General features: G+C 42.8%; 1 protein-coding gene across 1 annotated transcript in view; it reads right to left on the reverse strand.

The window, feature by feature from the left end:
* CACNA2D3 (calcium voltage-gated channel auxiliary subunit alpha2delta 3) overlaps positions 1 to 24,695 on the reverse strand; it is an 876,027-nt gene that overhangs the window by 76,672 nt on the left and 774,660 nt on the right. Inside the window, exons 27-29 of the mRNA XM_003781696.2 lie at positions 10,833 to 10,894; positions 9,759 to 9,803; positions 2,806 to 2,868 (exon numbers count right to left, since the gene is read on the reverse strand). Of these exons, the coding sequence (XP_003781744.2) occupies positions 2,806 to 2,868; positions 9,759 to 9,803; positions 10,833 to 10,894 (170 nt within the window). The remainder of the gene's footprint in view (positions 1 to 2,805; positions 2,869 to 9,758; positions 9,804 to 10,832; positions 10,895 to 24,695) is intronic.

Raw genomic sequence — 24,695 nt, forward strand, 5'->3', positions numbered from 1 at the left:
GTGATGAAGGCTGAAATTAAAACATGCATGCACATGTGTGTGCGTGCGTATACACAGACACACAATTACGCATAGATGGAGTAGGCATTAATCTGTGCATAATCCCCTGTGATTAAAATGCTACTTCACACAGGCAGCAACAGGCTATAAAAGGGCTTCCTAAGTGCTAATGAAAAGAATCATTTATAATTCTTGGATGACCTGTTTAGGGAAATATAGCTGTCCTCTTTGTTGGCCCTACAAATTTCCTGCAGTTGAGAATCCATCCTTTCTCAAAATCACTTTCTGAGGATCACTATGGTTTTTGTCCATAGGCAGTTAATGTGTGAACCAAGACTAAGACTATCCAGCCCCTTAGAGAGACAGCATGGCCAGTCAGACTTCTAATGGTCTCCGCCTTCATCTGGGACTATTTCAGGATGTTCTAAGGCCATGCAATATTTTCCCACCACCAAGCTAATGATTTTGCAAGTCTAGTTCTTGATGCTGGCCAAGATTTTCAAACTTTGAATGGTGGAAAAGTAAGATTTACATCCTCATGCATGCCCTCTTGACTTCTGGAGCCACTACCATGTGAGGTGTCCCAAGGGGACAATGTATGCCATGCAGAGGAACAGAGCTGTGGAAAAAGCCTTCTTCTGCCAACACCCGGGAATGAGTCAGTGTAGACCCGTAGAGAACTCCCATCTCTACTTTGGGTGCTCTGAAGTCTTATAGCTTGTGTGGGGGTAAGTGGAGGGCATTACAACAGGAGTCAAAATTACATAAATTCCTTAGGCTTTGTATTAAATAAACCCCAATTTTTTTATAACTGAGTGACCTCAATTACACTCATGGGAGTTTTACACATCTAGGTATATATATTTATGTATGTATATATATATAGAGAGAGACTTCAGCAAAAAGTTAAGAAACACAGGGACAAAACTACAGAAAAAAAAATTTCTCTGTTTGAATATTGACACTTCCTTTTTCACTGTAGAGAAACTTGGAAAACTTTTGCAACTCTGTGTGTATGTGCTGAGGCTAGGAGCAAGAACATTTGTATTTTGCATGTGTAAATATGCCAGAGTCAATGGAACTGGTTGTTAAATGGAGAAGAATTACCCTAATCGGGGTGCACGGAGCCAGGCAGTGTCAAACAAGCCCAGGCTGGGCAGGCTGGCAGCCCCGCTGGGTATACTGCAGGCCTGTTTCATGGGGAAATAAAGCAGGGAATTTGAAGTGGCCATGTCTGTTTGTGGCTGAAATACAGTCGCTGTTACAAGGGTTTGTTGGCTAGTCCAGGACTCACCACTGGAAGATATCCTCGACATCTTCTCTGCACCCACAATCAGGCTTGTATCTCAGCCCTATGCGACTATGGCAAAAGGGTCAAATTCTTCTTACGAGGTGATGAATTTGGATTCTGTCTCCATAGTCTCTTGAATGTCCGTGTTCTTCCTTCTGGCCTGTGGGCACGTCCTGACAGGCTCTCTGCTGTCTCAGGCACTGGCCTAGTTCCATGGGCTCATTCATCCTATCTAATGTCCAACATTCGGTGTTGTTCAGCATCAGAAAAGACTATATGTGGGCATTTTCAGTCTCAAGTTTTTTTTCACCCAAATGGTGCATTTAAAATCCTATAATATTATCATGAATAAGAGGGGCAATGGAAACACAATCCCTCAAGTTTCCTGGAGCCACCATTTATAAATTAACAAGCTATTAATCTTAGACCCTAAGGAGACACACTTAAGGACTATTGTATCCTAGCTACTTTATTAAGCTGTAATGGACCTATCATACTGCGGACTACTAAAAAATTTTAAGATTTAAAAAGGACTTTGTTATAAAATACTAGTATTCCCAAATATTAAAGTTCAAAGAAACCTGCCATAGGTAACCATCCTCATTTTACAGAGCCTACTTGGAGGCCCAGATGGGTTCAGTTAAGTGCCAACGATCCCAAAGCTAGTTAAGGAAAAGAACTAGCCCCAGAAACCATCGGACTCGCCTGCCAGTATTACTTTAATGACATCACACTGCTAAACTTGTCTGTATTTTACCCTCTTTTAATATGCTAACCTAACTTAATTTCTAATTGCAGAAAAAGTTTTGTTTCAGAAAGCTGGAATGGAAAGACCTGTTTTTTATTACAGTACTGTTGACTTTAACTCTCATGTTGATTTCCAAGTCGTGTGGAGATTTTGGTGCTCAGCCCCAGCACTTGTTTCCTTCCATCCCTCCCTCCTGCTCCCTTACTGCACATGAGCCAATCGAATGAAGAACATTCCTCATCTATCTCTGGACCCTCGCCCCTCACTGTTGAGAGCCCAAGTTCACCCTTGAACTCAGACTACCTGATTTTTAGAAAGCAAAAATCTGAAAGAACGGCATAAGTAATAATCATGTAGGAATACGTGTGTGTGTGGGGGGGGGGGGTATGTATGTGTGAATGTCAAGTATCAGAAGAAGTGAACTTCCTTAAAGCTGCGCAGACTTTTTAAAGCGTCTTCACCTGGAGGCAAAAATTCTTCATGTGGCACAGACAACTCTGAGGCTAAGAGTTCTATAAATTTAACATTTTATGAACAGACTCTGGGCTCTGCCATCCCCACCCCCACTGGGAGGTAAAAACTCTTAAAGGCCTGCTGAGAGGTGGGTTGTGACATTCTTAGAGGGATGGGAACAAGGTTTTATAATCTTCTGGTACTACCTCTTACATGGACGAGATCACTGTTTCAAAATGATCTGTAATTTGTTCCCCCAACCCAAGCACATTCTAAGCTTCTTCCTGAGAGATGGTAGAAATTTTTCACTCACCTGTGTGTAGTCTTCAGACACCAGAATAAATCCATTATTATCTATGAGGTAACAGTTCACAGTCTAAAAAAAATGCGAAAGAAAACCACAGTTGTTTCAGGTCCTCAGATTGCTTTTACATAGAATGGTGTACTTCCAACCTGAGACAAACCTATTTCTTTGGAAGGAATTGTTTTCAGGGAGTTGGACATACACGCGGACTAGGAGTGAAGGGCACGTTTCAGATAACCTCAGTGTTTATGCTGCAGAACTAACAAACAAAAGTACATGTTGAACAAGCTTTGAACAACTCAGATTGGAATAAAAATAATATGCATTTAAAAAATGATGAATTACGGGTTGACTTTCTTTTCTTTTCCATTTTGAATGACCTGAAGAATATTTCTCAGGAACAAAGTGATCAGAAGCCCCTGGCCCTAGATTCGTGGCAGCTGAAGAGCAGGCTGTTTTGAAAGCAAAACACCAGCACAATGTCATTACTCTAATGATGTATTAATGAAAACACCGTGTTAGCTTGGAGGACCATCAGGGGACCAGGTAATATTTTTTAATTTGTTCATAGACTGAGGCAGGGGGGAAGGGGCAGACTTCTGTTAAAGGGGCCCCTCAGGCCTCCTAAAGTTTTTCAAACTGTGTTTTTAATTGGGAGCTGGATTTGGGGGCAGGGCTGTTAGCTTTTGGTAGCTCAGACTTATAAATTGTAGAAAGCAAGGTAAACCCAAACCTCCGCTTCCCCCACACTACTTTAATCTCAAGTGAATGATTTGCTACAGGCTAAGTTTTAATTACAATGCTGTGGAGTTTAAACTTAAGGTTTAATTCCGTCCTTGATGTAACTCAGTTTCTATTTATTGCAGCTTTACATACCAACTGCAACATTTAATTTGTAACATATCTTTACTCTGAGCTAAATTCCGCCCAGCTCGAGGCCACCAAAGGGCTGGCATTTTCTGGGACATGTGCCTGTCCAGCAAGGCTGGTGCTACTTGGGCAGAAGAGGATGAGGGAGTTGGTCAGAAAGGTCCAGCCTTTATTACCAGACAGTGACTGTGCAGAATCAACCTGAAATCGTAAGCCTCATTGGCACCTTTTACAAAAGAGTTGGCTGCTCTGGTGAACAATTGAGCTTCTCTCAGTTATCCAAAGGGGTCGGATAAATTATTTGTGTAACCTGTTCACATTCTTGTTATGTGAAGATACTCTCATATTCAGGGATACTACTGGTCCTGGAGGGAGTCTTGATAAACTCTCTCAGCCTCAGGAAATAGCAGTATGGACATAATCTCACAGAACTGGGGTTTGGGGTCAGTTTGGTCAAATGGTATGGACTGCCTGAGTCCAGGTCAAGTCCTGGACTCCCTGAGCATAGCAATTCTTAAGCTGATATCCGAAACCAACAGACTCAGTCAGTTATACGCTAGGGGATTCTCTGTATGTACCCATCATTTGTAAGGAACAATCGATGGAAAAAGAAGAAAAACAACAAAAGCCCATTAGGCTAGAGTCTAAAAATATACTTGATGATCCACTCACTTTGATGAGATTCGTCTACATGCTACCAGATGGTGAAGGGAAGAGGCACGGGAACACAGCCAGCCAAGGCTCCTGGAGGACAGTTTGCCTAACCTTGCATATCCCCCAAAGAAGCCTCAATTTTGCCCCAGAATAGTGGGCATGTTCTCCGGGGCATGGGCTAGAGAATGCCTTTATTTCTTCTACACTAACTATCAGTTGGCATTTATTTCTGGGATCAATATCTAGTCAATATTTTTAAAATCCACTTTCCCCCTCATATTAGGATAAAATTTTTAAAATTTAAAAATATTTTTAAAATCCACTTTCCCCCTCATATTAGGATTCTAGGACAGGAATTTGGCAGCAGAGAAGATGCCTTACTGTACTTGAATGTCAAGGTTACACTAAGTATAAAAAGACGTGGTCACTCTGTTATGCAAGAAACAAGTGCTGCCAGCTTAGGATTTACAAATCACGGAGAAAATCATAGGTCAAAGGCAGGATGCTGTGTCCCTGATGTAGACCTGGGTCACTGACTCTGAAAAGTGTCATTAGTTTTCATTATAAGAAACACTGTTATTTTGACTACATTAAACAGTAGAAGGCGAATACAGTGGCCAGACAACTTCTTAAGCAGACCTCCTGGTCAACAACAACTGGGATTAAATTATTACTGAGAAGGGCAGTAGAGTGGGGTAAGGCCGCTTGAATTAGGGGAGCAGTTTGGGGTTTATAGATTAGTCGGGACAGAATTATCCAGAATCCAGACTGACTTTTTTTTTTCTATGCCACCTTTAAGTTAATAACATTCAATTGCCTTCTTCATACCCCTCCAGGAAACATCCATAGAAGATATATTTTCTCAACTTTCCTTCACTCTGCTACTTTCTTCTAAATTAAACCCAATATCCTAGATGAGGTCTTTCTGCCACCTTGTCCCAAGGGTGTATGAACAGGTTGAAGAGGTTGGAGAAATCAGCAGCTCTAAGTTTTGACAGATACTGTAAGTGCCTACTCACCTTGGCAAAACATCTGGGGATAAGGTTGTTATACAAAATGCAGGAGTAAAGATGGGGAGGGAGACTGAGAGAAGTCGATGGAAAGATATCTTTCTGCAGCTATGAGAAGGTGGACAACTGAAGTTCAAGCCCAAACACAGGCCATGGGGCTTGGGTAGTCTCAGATGGGAAGGAAAGGATGCTCAGGGGTGAGAAATCATAGCACCAACCTTGTGTTAACTGGAAGGCAGTAGGATGTGCTTATGTCTAGGTGCCATTTGGATAAGTATCCTCACGATACAACTACTGGGTTTCACAGAATGGGGAGTGTGACACAGTTCACAGCAAGCATCCTGGAGGCAGGTTGGGTGAGCTTGGCTGCTTTTTGTTTTGGAGGATGACTTAGTTTTTCTTGATTAGTGAAACAACACACTTAAGAAGCCCGATATTATACTGTCTGTTGTCTCCAATTGTTGTGTGTGTGTGTGAGAGAGAGAGAGAGAGAGAAAGAGAGAGACAGACAGATAGAAACTGGGTTCGTACATGTGAGGATGGGGCTCAGGATGAATCTCTCAATCTCAAGCACACACAAAAAAGCCACTCTTTTCTACCTTTTCTCCAAGTCTCACAATCTGATCCGTGGAATACACTGAACCTTATTTGATATCACTTATTATCTCTTTTCATTATAGACTAATTATCTTTTGAACAAATATATTGAAGAGGGGTTACTTGGGAAAGATGAGCTTGGGAGGGGCCGCCTGTGCCCCTCACTTCAACTGCTATACAGATGACCCTCAAACCCACCCCACTGGGTGGTTAGACATGCAGGCATCTGGCTGCTTGGATGCAGCTTGTCATAATTTAAGCAGCTTTTTCGGATTCCAGAGGAAATGCCCACAAAGCCTTATCAATCTTACAGATTAATAGAGAAGTTTAATCTCTATTCCTCGGGAACAAGAGAGCGTAGAGTGGATTTTGATGGAGTTTGGTCCTCTCACTGCCCTCTCATCTACTCTAAATGTCTCACTTCCCATTATCTCTGCTGACTGCTGGTGCTCTCATCTGAGATAGTAGCTGTTGGGAAGGTGAGCGGGGAAGAGGATGATCCCAGGGAGGGAGCACTCCTGCTCACGGCCCAGATGAGATCAGAGGTGGGCATGGCCTGCCTTCCTCCCTTCTGTGCTGAATGTCAAGCGTGTTTTCTTTGACCATGATAGCTCTTTGCCACCTTGGCGCCTCTGCAGTGGTGTTTTCTGCCTGCAAAGCTCTTCTTATGCTTTAGGCATTGTTTTTAATATCATCTCCTTCTCCATCTTTGGCTGACTTAAACGTCACCTGCTCGGGGAGCCTTCCCTGACCACCACAAATTAATTTACCCCACAGCATTTATCACAGTTGATGATCATTTAAGTTTAGCTCCCCTGCCAACCGCTAAGCTCCAGGAGGGCAGGGGCCATTTATGACTCTGTTTCCCATGTAATCCCCAGTGGTCAGTGGGGCACCAGTACCTAAGAACGGATCAGTGGATATGTCTTGAAAGAATGAGTGGGTGCACGAACTGTTGCTTCACAAACTCTGAAGTTTACATTCACCCTGGGAGTGGTGGTCTGTAAAGTCTTTGGCCAGAGCCATGGCCACATCCTCCAGGTACCATGGCTGAGGCTGTGCCTGGGCCACCCAAAGATGCACCTGTGCAAGATGGGACGGCATCCAGCCATCCTGACCAGCCCATGGCTCTCTTACCAAGGCCCCAGGGGTGCCCCGATGAGAGAGTGGATCAAAGGCAGAGTACGTCTGGTAAGTCTAAGGCAGTAAGACCAGGCCCTCAGTACAGGAGAAGCCAGAGCAGGGAAATTTAATGAGCCCCCACAGCTGTTTTCAATGGGGATCTGATCATTTGAGGTCAGTTGGGAGAGAGGAAGGACATGGGCTCATATGCCTAATTAAAAGTTATAAAAAGAGAATGACACATGGAAAGAGTCTGTTGAAAGAATGGAAAGGGGCCTTGGTGAGAAGGCAGGGCTGGCTTTGCGTTTAAAACAATGTCAATTGGTTGCCTGGAGCCAAAATTTAAGAGTCAAAAAGGAAAATGTGTGCCAGTTTCAAAGTGCAAACTGGGGACATTTGATCATCAGATCAAGTTCAAAAATCAGGGCAAATTCAAGGCTTAATTTTCAAAGTATGTGAACCTTTATGTGACATTTGGATGGGGACTTATCCCAATGATTGCTGAAAGAACATCACTATGAAAGACACTGTAGCCTGTGCTCACTGCCCAGGGGACACTGTCACTTGCCTAAAATGTGGGTACCATTGCTATCTGAGCAGTTTTAGATCCAAGTAAACCAATTCTAAGGGAAGAAAAAGTCTTCAGAGGTTGTTTTTTTTTTTTTTAGTTTATAGCTAACATTTATTGAGTCCTTACCATTGCCAGGACTCCTGCCCTGCAGTGTTCATAGCTCATCTCTCTTATTCTTCATCATTGCTGTGAGGTAGACATTTCTGTCCCTATTGTGTAGTTGATGAAACTGAGGCACAGAGAAGTTCAGAAACTTGCCCAATGTCACAGAGCTCTTTACAGTCAGAGTCACAACATGAAGCTAACAGTATAATTCTGTCGTTTATGCCTTTACCCACCATGTTATGTCGCCTGCGAAATCAGTCATTGAGTAACAAACATACAGTAGACATTTCTATGATAACGCTAAGCAAAGATCTGCTGCTGCTTCTTTTTTTATATGAGGATGCTCTGAACAGTGTGGCTTGTAGGAATATTGCTTTCTCTGGCTTTATCATCAAATTATTTAACCAACTATCCATTGATCTAACTAACCAACCAACCATCACTCAGCCAACCAATGAATCAACCAACTAATTAATTGACCAGTTATCCAAACTACCTTATATCCCACCAGCCAACCAACCAACCATCTACACAATCAACCAACTAACCCACCAACCATAAATATTGTTCATGTTCTTTTACTATAAATTGGGGATTAGTAGTTACACCCACTGTAAAAGTGAAGAGCTTCACACAGGGCCTCACAACACTGATTAATCAATATTATTATTGAGTCATGTTGTTCTTGATCTGAGAACCCCAAGGAGACAATAAATGTCTCAAAGACAGAGGAGAGGTTTGAAGCCCACTGGACTGTCTTATGAATGGTGTCCCTGAACTTACTGAAAGGGTGTTGATCATAAAACTTCACAGGATGTTCCCTCCTAAGGGAAAATTATTTTTGATCTCTTGTTCAGAAAAAAATTGGGCTTCTACTGAAAACCTGAATGATTGGACCTTGTGCTTTGGACACTGTGATTCATACAATTAGGATATTTTTCTTCTAGCCAGCAGCCAGACTTTCTTGGACTGAGTATTTTGTGTTTAACATCATCTTGAACTTCCTTTTATATTTCTATACTTGTTTTTCCTTTGCCTCTTTTTAAAAAATCTACTTCTAATGTATATTTTCTGGGTTGAAATTATCTTTGATCAGGATTTCTCAAATCTCTTTGGCAACCAGAAGACTATAAATATATGATTATTTATAAGGTCTAGCTCATGTACTGGCCAATATTTAACCAACAGAGAGAAAGGAAAGTTATGTGAACTGGAGGGAAAAGCCTACCACATCTGTCTATGCTGTGCCAACAGATGGGGTAGAAGGTATATGGAATCACACGTTATAAAAACATAAGTTAGATGGAAAAACTTCTGGCAGTAGCATAGTTTTTTATGTTACTGTTCATGGGTGGGACTGAAATTCTTCCTCCTAAAGTATGGAGGTCTGGGAAGAGAGATAGGGGAGGGGACAGAGACGGGAGTCATAGGATATAGGGGAGAAACACCAGGGTAGAAAAAAAAATTTTTAAGTTTCAGAGTTTTCAACTCCTAGATTTTTTGCTTGCTTAGTACACGAAATTAACCAAGTCACTTTTTCTTTGGTCCTCCTTTTTCTTATCTGCAAAATGGGCCACTAATTTCTACCCATTAAGGATGTAAAGTGATAAGGCTTGCTTAGTACATGAAATTAACCAAGTCACTTGATTTTTCTTTGGTCTTCAGTTTTATTATCTGCAAAATGGGCCACTAATTTCTACCCATTAAGGATGGAAAATGATAAGGCTTGGCTTAGTACATGAAATTAACCAAGTCACTTAATTTTTCTTTGGTCCTCAGTTTTATTATCTGCAAAATGGGCCACTAATTTCTACCCATTAAGGATAGAAAGTGATAAGGCATGGGGGGGAGCTTTGAAAACTATAATGTGAACTTCAAGTGGTAATATCAAGAAACAAAGCCCAAATCCTTCTTTTGGAGATCAACCCAGAGCTATGTGTCGACCTGCCTCTGTTCATAGTGTATTCCCTGTCCAGAAAGTACCATCTGTCACCTCCCTTCAGGGCAGAAACAAGACCAGGAGGCCATCATACCTCATCATCGCAGCTGATGGAGCATTTGCCATCCAGAGAGGCACACTGTGGGGTGGGGGGAAAGAAGGGGAAACATGTTATTATATCACTTGGACGTTCCAGTATCTGCTATGGCTGCCACTTAGCTATTCAAGGACAAACTATCAAAGTCAGGGCCTGTAGAGTAAATACCACATTTCATCCGGAAAAAAAAAAAAAAAAAATGCTCCAGGATGAGTCTTGCCCACCTTCTTTACAATCAATATTACCTTAAGACATTAATAAAAAAAACACATGAAACAATTTTTGAGGGGGAAGCTGGCTCTTTTTCATCTATTTTAATTTATGTTGTCATTCAGTTTTAACGATATCTTTTCAAGATCTCAAGTCTTTGGGTAACAAGAATTATATAATTATTTAATTTTAAATTAATTAATTCTCAGTAACTTAAAAAGCAACCCTGTCAGGACTCTTACTTTGTAGTTTCCTTATAAAGTATCTTAGTTTAAGAAATGATAAACCATTTGACATTTAAAATTGGGCAGATGAAGGCAATTTATCAGTTGCCATTTTTACCAAATTACTGAACAGATACCACTGAGATTACTCAGTACAGAGAGCACCAGTGAAAGAAAAGAAGGCTCCCAGATTCCCCAAGGTGGAACAGCCCAAGAAAGCCTTCTGGCCAACGAAGGCAGACTCAGGTTCCGGCTTCCACAAACCTGGTTCTGCAAAGGCCTCCAAAATTACAATACAGAGATTCAGCATCAAATAAGCAGGTACCACAAAAAGATTAGGAGAAAGTCACTATGAAAATCTCACAAGAGGTTCCAATATTTAAAAGAAAAACTCCTTGGGAAGGTCACTTTCTAGATTCACAGTTAAAACTGTTCCTAGGAGTAAAGTCCCTTCTTGGCTCAGCACGGTGTCTAACATGCTGACAGTCCTTTATTTTTCAGTAAAATGAAAGGTAATCTGAGCAGCTGGCAGCTGATTTTACAAACATTCATCAGAAATCTGGCACTTTTAGGCTCCAGGTACCCAAATGGGAACACCTGTATAATAACAGCGTCGCTAATGCTGATTATAACTTACCTGTCTGCTAGCAGTCCAGAACTTCCTTTGGAAAAATTCAAGTTTCATCTGAATGCCTACAGCTGGGACAAATTATAAACAAAACAAGGCATTAGAGATCCCTTTACACAATTATTTAAGATTATCACTGAAAATTATCCGTCACGGTGAGAAGCTGATATAGGCCTATCAGATAAAATTTACCATGAAGCATACAACTAAAACATTTTCTCTCTCAGGCCAGGAATGCTCCAGGTTACCTGTATTCCCAGAATTCTGATACAGAACAAGCTGAGCACAGGGCAGATGGCTCTTTGGAGACAAGCCACTCTAGTGTTTCTAAACTCCATACACTTGGGGGGCCTGCACCCCACCTCGACACAGCTAAAAACAGGAATGAATGACACCAACAAAAAGATACGTAGAAGATGGCTATTTCTTCATTCCTGTTTCAGTTGTTGCTCTATGAACTTGTATGTCTAAAATGTGTCCTCTGCATGTTTGCCCAATACACAGTTTGAAAGCACTTGTCACCAGGCTGGTACTTGGAAGTGAGTGACTTTTACTATCATGGGACTCAGCTGGTCCCCTAGAGTCCACATCTCAAGGTTCTTCGCTGCCTAGGAACTCTGGCAAAAGGACACAATTCTCTATGTGTGGAAAGCTTCCGATAGCAACAGGCACCAGTGATAGAAATGTATAAAAAAGGGAGAGGTTAAGAAAGTGACTTGAAAGCTTGGGAAGCAGAATTTGGTGGAAGTTCAAAACTATGACATGAACAAGGTCACCATATTGTTCTCCATGAAGCCACAGCAATATAATTCTTAAAACCATTTCAGAGGGTGAGAAAACTATGGAGATGTTCCAAAGAATGAGACTCTGTAGGAAATGCTGACTCCCCCGTGGATGCCATTTACCCCACAGCTTTGCAAAGACAGCTTTGCAAACTTAACGCCTGTTGAATCTCCCCAATATTTGCCATTTCTGCAGACCACCAGTACAGTTATTTATCTTTCCACACTTCTTTCTTTTGCTTAAATTCCTACAGTAACCTCAATAACACTCCCCCCAATACATAATTACAAGAATAAAAAAGTTCACTTAAAACTTATACACACTTAAATTTTTGCATGTCACCTTTTCTTTTCTTCTTTTTTGAGACAGAGTCTCACTCTGTCACTTGTTGGCCAGGGTAGAGTGCCGTGGTGTCAGCCTCACTCACGGCAACCTCAAATTCCAGGGCTCAAATGATCCTCCTGCCTCAGCCTCCCGAGTAGCTGGGACTACAGGCACAGACCACAATGCCCAGGTAATTTTTCTGTTTTTATAGTAGAGATGGGGTCTTGCTCTTGCCCAGACTGGTCTCAACTCCTCAGCTCAAGTGATCCTCCCACCTCATCCTCCCAGAGTGCTAGGATTACAGGCATGAGCTGCTGCACACAGCTGCATGTCACCACTTCTGACCTGCCATCTGGGTAATCCTTACTGTGCTTATTTCAGGAACTTGGAGATTCATAAAAGTCTTACACTATCACCCTTGTTAACTCTCAAGAGCATTTCTACTTCCTAAAGAAATTGTGAAACAAACCCTAAGAAGGAAGGTTAACTTGACTTAGAATTTCAAACTTGAGGAAAGAGCAGAGCTGAGCATGGCCACAGTATGCAGAATGAGAGTGGTCTCTGAAAGGAACCCTGCCTGTCAGCACTCTGAGCCCATCCTGCTCCTCCCCAAGTGTCCTCTATCTTCTGGGCCATAAAGTCCCCCAAAACAGGGACCTAACCTTGCTCCTTGCTGCCCCCCCCGCCCCCCAGAATGTTGTTAAATACTTGCTTTTTTTAACTTTTAGATGATGTAACCTGCAAGTCCAGAGAAGTGTGGAAGAGTAACATCTGTGTGAATTATAATCACACTTAGATTAGGTTCTTCAGGGGTGGCTGTCAACTCACTAGAACCACCTGCAAACTTTAAGAAAAAATATTGATAGCTGAGTGCCTCCCACTCTCTGCCAAGACCATTTGAATCAGAATTTATAGGGGTAAAGGTCTGGGCATGAGTATGTTTAAAAAAGACCCCAGGTGAGACTAATGTGCAGCCAGGGTTGAAGATGGTTGCTCCCTACTGCTGGCTCTTGAGAGCTACTGTGACGGGGGGGTCACTTGGCCAGAATACAGCACAAGCCACTCTTCCCAGCCTTGGAGAATTTCAGAGACTTGAAGGGAGCTGATTTTGGAATCTAAAGGTTGTTCTCTGTATTTCAAATAAATCTCATCTCCTGTGTCTGACAGATCAGTGTGTAGGCTGCTTAACTGTGCTCAGATCCGCTAGAGAGCAGGGGGGAGTGCCTGCCCCCACTGAGGTATGAGCTTGGAATTAGCGCCTCTGGTTTTACCAAGACAGGCAGGGGCTGGCAGAAACTGATCAGGGCAGGGCCCCAAAACTGTTGTGACACTCAATAACTGGTATCCAAACAGAGGGTGGGAAATGAGTTTGCACATTGTCCTCTGTGTCTCCTCACAGACCGCCTCCTGAGTCACCCCCAGACAGCCCCTAGCAGGCCGCCTCTCAGGACCAAGGGTCAATGGCCATGGCCAGCTTTGAGGGCCCACAAGGTAAAGCCTGAGTGAGGGTTCCAGGAAAGAGTCACTCCACAGTCATCGGTCCCTGGTCTTCCTCTTTCCCACATCCAGAGCCACCCTGGTCTACCCGGCATCTCTTGAGTTCCTCCGTCCACCCCGGCTCCTTTTCTGAGCCCCCGTCTTCACCTCCCCAGTGAAGCTAGCTGCTCCCTCCTGGGTGTTTATCCGTCTCACATATTTGGAGCCTGCTATCATCTGCCCTGTCGATCCTGTACCCCAGCTCCTCGGAGCGCTTTAATCTTTCCTCATGACTCAGTCCCTCCATCCCATTAATCATGCGGCTGCTGCTCTCTGATCTCCCTCCAGCTCGCTGCATCCTTGCCCTGCCCCTGATGCCCTGAACTAGACCTGCTTCCCCCACTCCTCACTCATGCCCCTGTCTCAGCCAGGAGGTTGTGGGCCAGGGCCCCAGAGTGTCCTGGCTGTCCTCTTGCTGGCTGGCCCCTGACTGTCAGCAACACAGCTCCCTGCTTCCTGTGGCATGTCCAGATTTGCAGTATTTTCACCTGAAAGTCAATATACTCTCCTATGATGAAGAGATGCACAACCCCATTGGTGGATCAGCTTCCTGAGCATTTGTTCATGGCCTTCCCTGTGCCCAGCTCTATGCTGAGTACTGCATGGGATAAGGCCACACACTCCCTCAGGATCTGGCTGAGGAGCAGCCCCATGGCAAAACCTGCATGAGAGGCATAAACAAAGAGGTACAGAGGATGGAGCTGACCTGGCCTGAGGGTGCTGGCAAGAGCTTTGTCTAAGGCAGGGGCGTCTGACCTCTTTTTTTTTTAAACCTCTGTCCCACATTGGAAGAATAAGAGGTGCCTTGGGTCACTCTTATATACACATTAAATACACAAACTTTAATGATAGCTGGTTAAGAAAGAGAAAGGTCTGTGCATAGTTTTGTTAACATTCAATACTGTAGAGAAGCAAAAAAAATGTCCTCACAAAATCAGCATGTGGCCCATAGGCCACAGCAGGTTGGACACCCTTGGTCTAAGGCAAGGCATGGAGGCCCCACGCATATGAAAGTAAGAGCCAAGGGAAGACGGTGATTCAGATGGAGGCAACAGCACCGGGAAAGAAGAAGAAGCCTCTTAAAGTCATCGTGGTTCTGAGTCCTGAGAAGAATGGGGAATGACCTCAGTGGTGCAGGCTGAGGTCAAATGGCACACAGTGTTTACATGTCAGGCCTGGGCATCTGCCAGGTACCCTGCATGCCAGGGCCTGGCCAAAAACGGAATCTAGCCTCTTCTTGTAAATAAATTTTTACTGGGACACAGCCACACTCATTTGCTTACATACTGTCCACGGCTCCAGTGGCAGAGTTGAGTACTTGCAACAGAGTACACAGCCCACAACACCTCAGTTATTCTACTCTCTGGTCCTTTACAGACAAGGTGTGCTGGCACCTGCTGCAGGAACCATTAAAAATCTTTAAGGAGAGAAGTGGCAAGATCAGATTTATATTTTAGCAAGTCCATTCTGCAAGCTTACAGGGGAAATGCCAGGAAAGGGGCCTGGATGATGGGAGACACATGGCCCCTTGGGGATTGGGCCAGTTATTTCCTAACCATGAAAATGATTGCAAGTACAAACACCAAAACAATAAAAAATAAGACCAAAAGGGCTCTCCCCCACGCAAGGAACAAGTAAATAAACAAAAATGCTCGAGACTATCTGTGGCCAGCTGTATTCACAAAAACCAACGTGACTTGCCACCAACAGAAATCTACTTTCCTTTCCCCCTTTTCCTTTGTTTTGTCCTAATGTTTTCTTTATTCCACCTACAGCAGAGGAAACATTAGCACTGCAGCAAGTTCTGCCCTCTCCCTGTGGCCCCTGCATAACAACCTGTATGGAAACCGAGACATGTCAAGCCCGTCTAGTTTGTTCTTTCAACAACATTTCAAGCGTATTCTGATTCAAGTCAGTCTCGCTAATTTAATAAGGAAAACAAGGACAGAAAATTCTTTAGTGTAACCCAAATCCCAGGGAGAGTGCAGAAAATAAAAACACCATTGCAGGGTTTGAAATTTTTTAGACAGTCCAGAAAATCATCAACGATCTCCCCTGCAGTTCACGGTGCTCCTCACTTTAATTTGATTACAGATGCTCCAAGGCTTCCTGCTAGAAATCTTGATCACATGGAGAAAGACAGAGTCCCTTGTGCACAACAGCATCTGGTGGTACCTTGCTGGCCTCCCAGGAGCAGAACAGATCCAGAAAATATTATCCTATAGGATTCTTCCCAATACACCAGTATAGAGTGAGCCTCTGGGGACGTTGACCCTAAGATGTTGAGATGCCCTTTGAAAACCAACAAAGTAACAAAATTATTGTTCTGAGCACTGTCATCCCAAAGAGCCCGGAATCCTTTCACATGACATACTCAGGTATTGGAAGCACTGACCTCTCTTTTGGTTTGAATTATCTATGTACTGGTCTTGCAAATCATCTCAGTACCCTGCAAGGACCTGAGCACAGACTTTCAGCCTAGTCATGTAGATCACAGACCTGCAATAAAGTATTTGCCTTCCAGACTTCCTCTTTTCTCAACTTTCAAACTTCTTTCCTACCGTGTTTCCCCTAAAATAAGACCTACCCAACAAATAAGCCCTAGCAGGATTTCTATGCATTTGTTAAATATAAGTCCTACCCTGATAATAAGACCTAGTGATGGGCGTGGCTATGCATGCATTTCAGCACAGAGAGGAAGCCATCCCCTGAAAATAAGCCCTAGTGTGTCTTCTTGAGAAAAATAAATATAAGACAGTGTCTTATTTTCAGGGAAACAGGGTACCTACTTTCTCCCCTCCCTTTCTCCCTGGTGCATCAGAAACCCAGTATGTGCTAGGTGGTGGACATATTAAGATAAAGCTGTAAGGAATTCATCAGCCAGCATGGGGCTTTGGGAAGAGCAGTCAAATCACCAGAGAGTCACACTTCAGCATTCTCAGAGCTGAAAGAGACAAGCATGGCCATCATCTAGCACCAAAATACACAAAACACTCAATTCGGAGAATGTCAATCATCAGTGTACCTGAATCTAGGAACAGGTGGCTGACCTCAAATGCTCTGCTTTTGAGCTGCCCAAATTGGGGGCTGTAAGTTCCACATGGCTACTGAAATTGAAATCAATTAAAATTAAATAAAATTCATGATTTATTTCCTTAATTGTACGAGTCATGTTTTAAGTGCTCAGTAGCCACTTGGGGCTAGTGGCTCCTGTTTTAGACTGTGTGCAGAGTTCTTTTGGACAGCGATCACTGTCCAAAGAAGAGATCTCAGAGAAGAACTGGATACTGGCACTCCTTCAGGATTGAAGGTAAAGGTCTCCACAGACCCTGCACATTCTATGACTCCCTGGAGGTGGAAGAAATGACAATGACTTAAGTATGAAGGTTTTAGATCAGATAGGACTGCCAGCATGAGATAAACCTGGATTTCCAAGGGGAAGTTGGTAATTAGGTTGAAAGAACTCCAAAGATATCAATGCAATATGTTTGATGTGGCTACTACCCCCAAGATCTATTTATTTTGCTTTATAAAATTTGAGAAGACAAATTACATTTCTAGTGCTATTATATTCAAATGCATTCAAGATGAAATCATGCACACATCTCATATCACATTAATAGACATGCATTTGAGTGTAATCCAAAACTCACGAAATAACAATGTTACACGTAAAATTAGAAATAAAATAACTTTTCATATTGTATTCATATAGAAATAATTATCTGTGGGCTTGGCCTCGACTTGCAACATACCTCCAGGAGCACAAATTTGGCTGGTGAAATACCACTCACCACGCCTGGCATGAAGCTCACGCAAAGACCCTAATTCTGCTTGCATGATCCTCCTGCCACACAATATAGTCATCTACACATGGAGAGCTCGTCCGGAAGACTTCAAAACAATTCTGCCACCATCAAGGAATTCTAACCAGGAAACATTTTGCTAGGAGAATGGCTCGTGAACCTGCTGCATGCCCTGAGGTATGTCACTTTACCTTTCTGTCTCCACCCAGAGAGTCACACTGGCTCTAGCTTCTGAACAGAATTTGTGTGGGATAGAAATAAATAAGACTAAATAAAATCATGGGTATTGGAACACTGTTAACGCGTTGAGAGTTGATGGTGTGGTCAACGTTCAGGTTGTGATTTGCTCCTAGACCTTTTTATTATTTATTCTTATATTTTGTGGCCAATACACTTTTCATATATGTCAAGACTAGAAAATTCAACAATGACAAATTCAAACTGTCCACTGTTAGCAATGCTCTTTAGGGTGTAATATCAATGAATAAATGCTTTCTAAAATCAGGACCTAGGTTGCACAACTCTAAGAGAATATATCTTTTCCCTTCAGGATTAATGAGAGGTGTGCCCCACTATTCAAACCCCCTGTTATGGTTTGAATGTGTGTCCTCTCTAAATTGAAACTTAATCCCCAATGTGCTAGTATTGAGAGGCAGGGCCTTCCCCAAGTGATTGAATCAGGATGGTTCTGCCCTTATGAATGGACTAATCGATTCATGGATTAATGGATTAATGGGTTCTCATGGGAGTGAGACTGGTAGCTTATAGGAAGAGGAAAAGAGATCTGAGCTAGGCCTTTTGCCATGTGATGCCCTTTGCTGCCTTGGGACTCTGCAGAAAGTCCCCAGCAGCAAGAGGGCCTTCACCAGATGTGGCTCTTGACCTTAGACTTAGCCTCTGAGAAGAGGCTATAAGAAATAAATCCCTTTTCTTAATAAATTACCCAGTTTCAAGTATTCTGTTAGAAGCAACAGAGAAAATGGGCTAAGATATCCTGTTACTCACTCACCCCCTGGAATTGTGATCATCTGTGCATACTCAGGAAAAGGCTAGACAGGTTAGGATACAGAACCCCAAATGATTACTATCCAGGACAGGGAGGCCATCAGCTCCACATGCACATCAATCAGGCTGCCTGGCCACACAGCCTCTGAATGGCCTGGCTACCACTGGCAGGATATAGATGATGCCATTGTGTTCTGGTACGCAGACGGAGAATCACATCCTAGAGGTGTGCTGCTCAACTCAGCAAACAAACAGCAGAAACTTTTTCTAATAGATTCCAATCCATGAGTAGAGATATAGTAGAAAACTATATCTTTATTAGGAAAAAATGAAAGTACATCCAGTTAGTAATGCACAAAATACCTACTAATCCCATGTGTTTCATCTCTTAGGAGTAGCACACCTTTTCTTAAAATCCAAATTTTAAAAATAAATCTTTGAGAGAGGCGGGGAGCGGGGTGGGTGGGTAGAGGGAAGGTGATTAGAGGGGTCACCTCTATGGTTTATCCTACAAGGGTACAAGTGAATCTTTCTAAAAGCAGAGTATGAATGTCTTAACTCAATAACTAAGAAAATGACATGAAGGCTATGTTAGCCAGTTTGATGAGAGTATTTCAAAATTATATGAAAGCGCCACACTGTACCCCATGATTGCATTAATGTACACAGCTATGATTTAATAAAAAATCTTTAAATATATATATAAATAAAAATAAATCTTCTGGCAATTAGCCTCCTTACTGGTTATATTTCCCAAGGCAGGGGCTGATTTTACCTGGCTGGGTTAATATCTCCCATCCATTGAAGGCCCCCTTTGACAGCATCCCTGAATTTTTATTTCTTTATGTGCAAGGGCAAAGATCGCTAGCGGTGACAGTAACGAGGCCTGGCACATTTGGATTCCAACTTGTCTTTATTAACGGTCAACCATAATAACTGTTAGCCAAGCCACATTTGTTTAAATGTTTTCTCCTGTTTGTTTTCAAAATAGTTAATTGCGAGTAGAACTAACAATGAATCTGAATGGCACTTTTTTGGAATGTTTCATGATTACCACGGGGTTTGGAATGAGGCCACTGTTCTGGAGCACTGAAGAAAAAGCACCTTAACCTTCCTTACAGTGAATGTGAGCCCATTCCAGAGGTTTGCTAATGTCCAGGATAAATGACTTACCACATGAATAACCATTTAAAACCGTCATGTGAATTATGACATAACTCATCTGTTAAATATTTCATGTGAAGATTTTAATGAATTGCATGATGGAATGTTGGACAAAAGACACAACTGAATCCTGGGACTAATTTGGGTGAAACTGAGAACAGACCATCCTGGGGAAGATGAGAAGGAAGGAAAGACAGCTGCGCTCAGGTCCCCCTGGCTGTCAGGCTGGCAAAGTCAAAAGCTTTTTTAAAAGATTATAGGCAAGGGAGAACAATCAGCAACAACCTTTGGAAAAATATTTAGATCAAAGCAGTATGTGTTTGCTATAATCTTGGTAAAGCCTGAACATTAATCTGTAAGCTATGGTATTATTCCAGAAATTATTAAAAAAAAAAAAAGAAAAGAAAAAAAAACATCCTCACAGCAGCACACACACCTCATATTTTAACCTACTTGGAGTGAAGAAATAGGAGAAATATAATGATAAAAAGGGAGGAGGTATTTTAAATATAATCCCCTAACCAACTGCATAGTTTGCTTCTGAAGTATTCCCTGTGGTATTGGTGGGGGGAGTAATCTTTCTTATATAAGCTTTTAAATAACAAAATCTTACACAATGTATGTCTGTGGTGAGAGAGGGGGAGTAGAAACAAGGTTCACACTAGCACTCGATTGACAAGGCCCCAGCGAAGGATTGTCTGTGAAGACTCGTAGTTGCACAGGCCTATTTTAATCTCAAATCACCCCTCCCTGCTGCTCTGACTGGCTCTGGGAACGTGTATAGGAAGGCCTGATTCAACTGCCCACACATTTCTTTCATAATCACTTTGTTTTTGTCCTGTCAGAGCTTCTTGGGAACAGTCACCTTTGGTAAAATATAATAAATGACAATTAGAAATGTTTCCTCCATTTGGGTTATAATTACTTGACTGGATCAATGTTGAAAAGAATTAGCAGGGCTGTGGCATGGGATAATAATTTTCTTTTCGCCCCTGAGGCAATCTGGAAGCATTTTTCCAGATTTCATCTGAAGAAACCTATATTCCCTCAGCTTTCCGAGGCTGCTGGAGCTAGCATCAAATAGTTTTTGTCAGATCATTTTATGTTCACAATACTCTTCAAATAATATTATTTCAATAAAGTTTTTTAGCCAATACATGTTTAGAGGCAATTCCCACCCTTTCAACCTTTCAGAATAATAATAATAAAAAAAAAACATTTAAGCCTCAGGCTTCATTGTATTTTAATCAGGGCTACACAAATCAATGTCCATTAAGAAAATTATAAGCTCCAAATTATAGCTCCCTAGTTAATAATTTCTATTAGGTCACCACCTAATAACAGTTACTAGAGAGACTATAACAAAATTGGGGGTCAAGTTTCTAAACATTTCAAAACTCATAATAAAATGGCCACATGTATTTGCGTTGAATGTGATGTTATTTAATACAAAATAGCACTAAAATATCCACGTGGGCAGCTCAGAGTGTTGGAAGGATGCCTCCAAATCCTCGGATTGTCAGGCTCCGGTTACCGGGTGAGGAGAAGGAAAGGGACTTGTCCAAGCACACCCAGCTCATTGGCAGGAGCCTGCATCCACTTTAGAGCTCCCAAACGCAAATGTCCTCCAGGGCTGGGCGGGAACTGGGGGAGCTGGACACCACTCCGTGCTAGGTACCAAAGGAGCTAGAGAGCTTGGCTTAGCCCAGCTGGTGTCTTGTGGAAGCATGAGACTTAATATGTACACAGTTCATTCAAAAAATGTACAGCACTTTGACAGGATTGCCAGATACGTTATTTCTGATTTGTTAAATCTGGCAACCCTAGGCTGAGGGTGATATTGCACATCCTTAAGCAATGACCTGGGGTGGCCTTTGCTGCACGCTTGGCCCCAAAAAGGCTCAGAAAGTCTGCATCCTGAAGTTTAGCTATCAGGCCTGGAGACCAAGGCCAGCTCCATGAATATGACTCTTCATGACTTCTATGTTTCAGGAATTTCCTGCCCAGAAAGATAAGCAAGTAGAAATGTTTCATGATTTCTTGATTTGCTTGAGAAGCTTGCCCAGAATCAATTTTTCTCTACAACAGGTTGGTCGAACTGCCTCCCCCACCTTTTCAGGTCAATATGGGTCCACTAGGGAAACTGCTTATTTATCAAACAACTATTGCTTTGGCAAGGTCCACCAGCCATAAATTCGCCCAAGCCCAACCTGATCCCTACGTTGGAAGACTCACCCAGATTCCTAAAGCCCATGAGCATCTACCCTGACTTCATCTTTCTGACACTCTATACTGTCAGAGTGGCTCTCCCTTACTGCAGGAGGGAGCAAACTTGACTTTGCTTTATCCACTGAATATTCTGATGGTCTTTTTCTCGAAAACCTGCTTCATTTTTCTTCATGGCATTTATCAATATTTGACATTATTTTATATGATATATTATTTATTCACAGTATTTCCTCCCCATCCAACTGGAGTTTGGGACTATTTGTATAGCACTGTATTCCCTGTACCTAGAGAAATGCCAAGCACTGGAGTCACTTAGTAATACACACTGGATAAATACCTGGATGTCTGGATGCCATGTGGACGGTCATGACCATTATTCTCAGTTTTCTCTCTCTGGAGACCTACCTTTGCCTTCTAGGTGGTTTGAAGTGTCTTGAGAACAGGTCTATGAAAAGGTTCCCATCAGATCTGTGCTTTGGAAATGTCTGCAGGTGAGGTTGGCAGCCACATTTAATTTTTCTTTTTCTTTTTTTTTGAGACAGAGTTTCACTATGTCGTCCTTGATAGAGTGCTATGGTGTCACAGCTCACAGCGACCTCCAACTCTTGGGGGTAAGCAATTCTCTTGCTTAGCCTCCCAAGTAGCTGGGACTACAGGCACCTGCCCCAAGGCCTGGCTATTTTTTTGTTGCAGTTGTCATTGTTGTTTAGCAGGCCTGGGCCGGACTCAAACCTGCCATCCTTGGTGGTGTATGTGGTCAGCACCCTTATTCACTGAGCTATGGGTGCCGAGCCCACATTTAATTTTCCTTTTTAGAGACAGGGTCTTGCTATATTGCTCAGGCTGCTCTCAATCTCCTCTCTTCAAGCAATCCTTCTGCCTCAGCCTCCTGAGTAAGCAGAACTATTTGCTCTATCATTTTAGTTTGGCAAATTTCAACTTGTTTTTGCTTCTAAATAAGTTATTTCATGAAACACATTTCCCTGCTCAATAGACATGTCTCTAAATTATGTAAGACATATTATAATGAAAATTATTTTATAAACTGGGTCATGGGCATTATATCACATCAGTAGTGATAATAGAAATTAATACCATTTATTAAACCTGCTTACCATGTGCCAGGTATCTGCTATTAATAGAAACTTTGGACACTTTAGCAACAGTGCTCATAATATCCTGAAAACTTGGTATGTGAGAAGAGCAAGGATTGTAGAAGTAAGTTATAGGCCTAAAATCTCCTACTAGGAAGATTATGGGTTTTCAAATCACATAGCAAAGTCAAAAAGGTTTCCACAACCATGAGTTCTAGCATGTTTTCAGTGTTTTTTCTTGTCAGATAACATGCAGATTAGATATATCAGCGTAAGTCACTTGTCATTCTCTACCTAAATGTCCCATAATATTTGCACCAGTTACTGCATTTGAATATTCAAATTGGTTCTGTCTTTTCCAGACAATTTGCTAGATTTGACCAATTTGCTTAGGTGATTGGGCTACTACCTTAAGATTACTCTGAGAACTAATTACTTGGAGGTTAGTGGAGGTTAGAATTAGAGAACTCTTCACTAAAGAGGCAGGATCTTCAGGATGAGTAGGAATTTACAAGGACATACGACCAGATGGCGAGGGAGGGTAGAGAGAGCGCTTCTTCCCGCAAAATCCTAGACAAGCAACGAGTCTGGAGAGACTGAGAAAGCCCAGGCCACCAGTGTGGCAAAAGGAAGCGAGGAAGCTGAACTTCCCTGACCTTTATAAGACAAGCATCAGGAAATTTACACAAAAACTGGTGACCATTCCAGGGGCAGCTCATTACAGCAAAATTGTCGTCTTGGTGGTAGTTCAATAAGACCAGCGCTGCCTATCTTTATTCAGAATCCCTGTGTCATTTAATATAGAAAGGATGGGAAGCTGAGGGAAGACAGTGAACTTATGAGTGTGCTTGTGTAGCAGGGCAGCCTGGAAAGGCAAACCCAGCCTGCCATTGGGCCTGGTGCCCTCCAGCTATGGAGATGCCCATTCTAAAGTGAAACACCTGATGGCAGATGTGAAGGGCTGTAGAAGGCCTGGCCCAGGGCAGACTCTCCCACCATTAACTACACACAAGGTGATTATGGGTAGGGAAAAAGAAGAAAATGGGGGAGCATTAACGACAAGGGCAGACAGCACTCTGGAATAATCAAGCTTTTTCTTTTCTCCAACCTCTTGGAATCTCAGGACCTCATATTATGGGGAATCAGCCCTTCGGTAAAGAATTCCAGTTGTGTCCTATAGATTAATCAGGCAGATGCTGAGGATGGAAAAGCCATCTTCTTTTGCTAAGTGGTTGCTTGAACAGGCTACCAGAACAGGCAGGGCTGGCCAGGTCTCCCAAGGGCTGTGGGGCAAGGCAGGCACTCCCTTTTCTGATGTGGCAGGCAGGCCAGGTCCAAATCCTTCTCAGCAGAGCCCATAGCCTAAAGCCACCTCTGCAGACAGAGGCCTCAGTGGTGCACTAGACTGCCTGGTCTCAAGGCACCTCACCTCAGACCTTTATCTACTCCACTAAGATTCTACTGGGGTTAAAAGTGGACACCTCAAAGCCCAGTGCTTTGATGTGCTGAGATGCCTCAAGAAGCGGCCACAGCATGAGAGTCCCTGTAACCTAGTCTTGTCCCCTTCCACCAACTGCAGGGAGGGACTATCTCTGGAAGTTCCTTATCTGACCAAGACAGTTTTTTTTCCCCCCAAAGAAATATAATTGACTGAACCCCCTTCTCATCAGATAACCAGGAAAGATGGCCCACCAGAGAAGGGAGAGACTGGGAGTCTTCATCACGCCCAGACAGACTTTTTACCTACCCTTTTCAGGGTAGCCTGGGGAGAATACTTGGGACTCTACCTGCACAGTAAGACGGCCATTGTTCTTGTGCAGCTCCACCCCTGCCTTGCCCACATCTGCCTCCCCCTCCCATCCCGTCTCTCTCCTCCCCTAGGAAAAAGATGGATAGCATATAAATGCTTCAGGACTGAACTGGGCTACTGG

This window comes from Otolemur garnettii, unplaced genomic scaffold (genome assembly GCF_000181295.1).
Source record: "Otolemur garnettii isolate 467f Iridium unplaced genomic scaffold, OtoGar3 scaffold00002, whole genome shotgun sequence".
In the NCBI taxonomy this organism is placed as follows: Eukaryota; Metazoa; Chordata; class Mammalia; order Primates; family Galagidae; genus Otolemur; species Otolemur garnettii.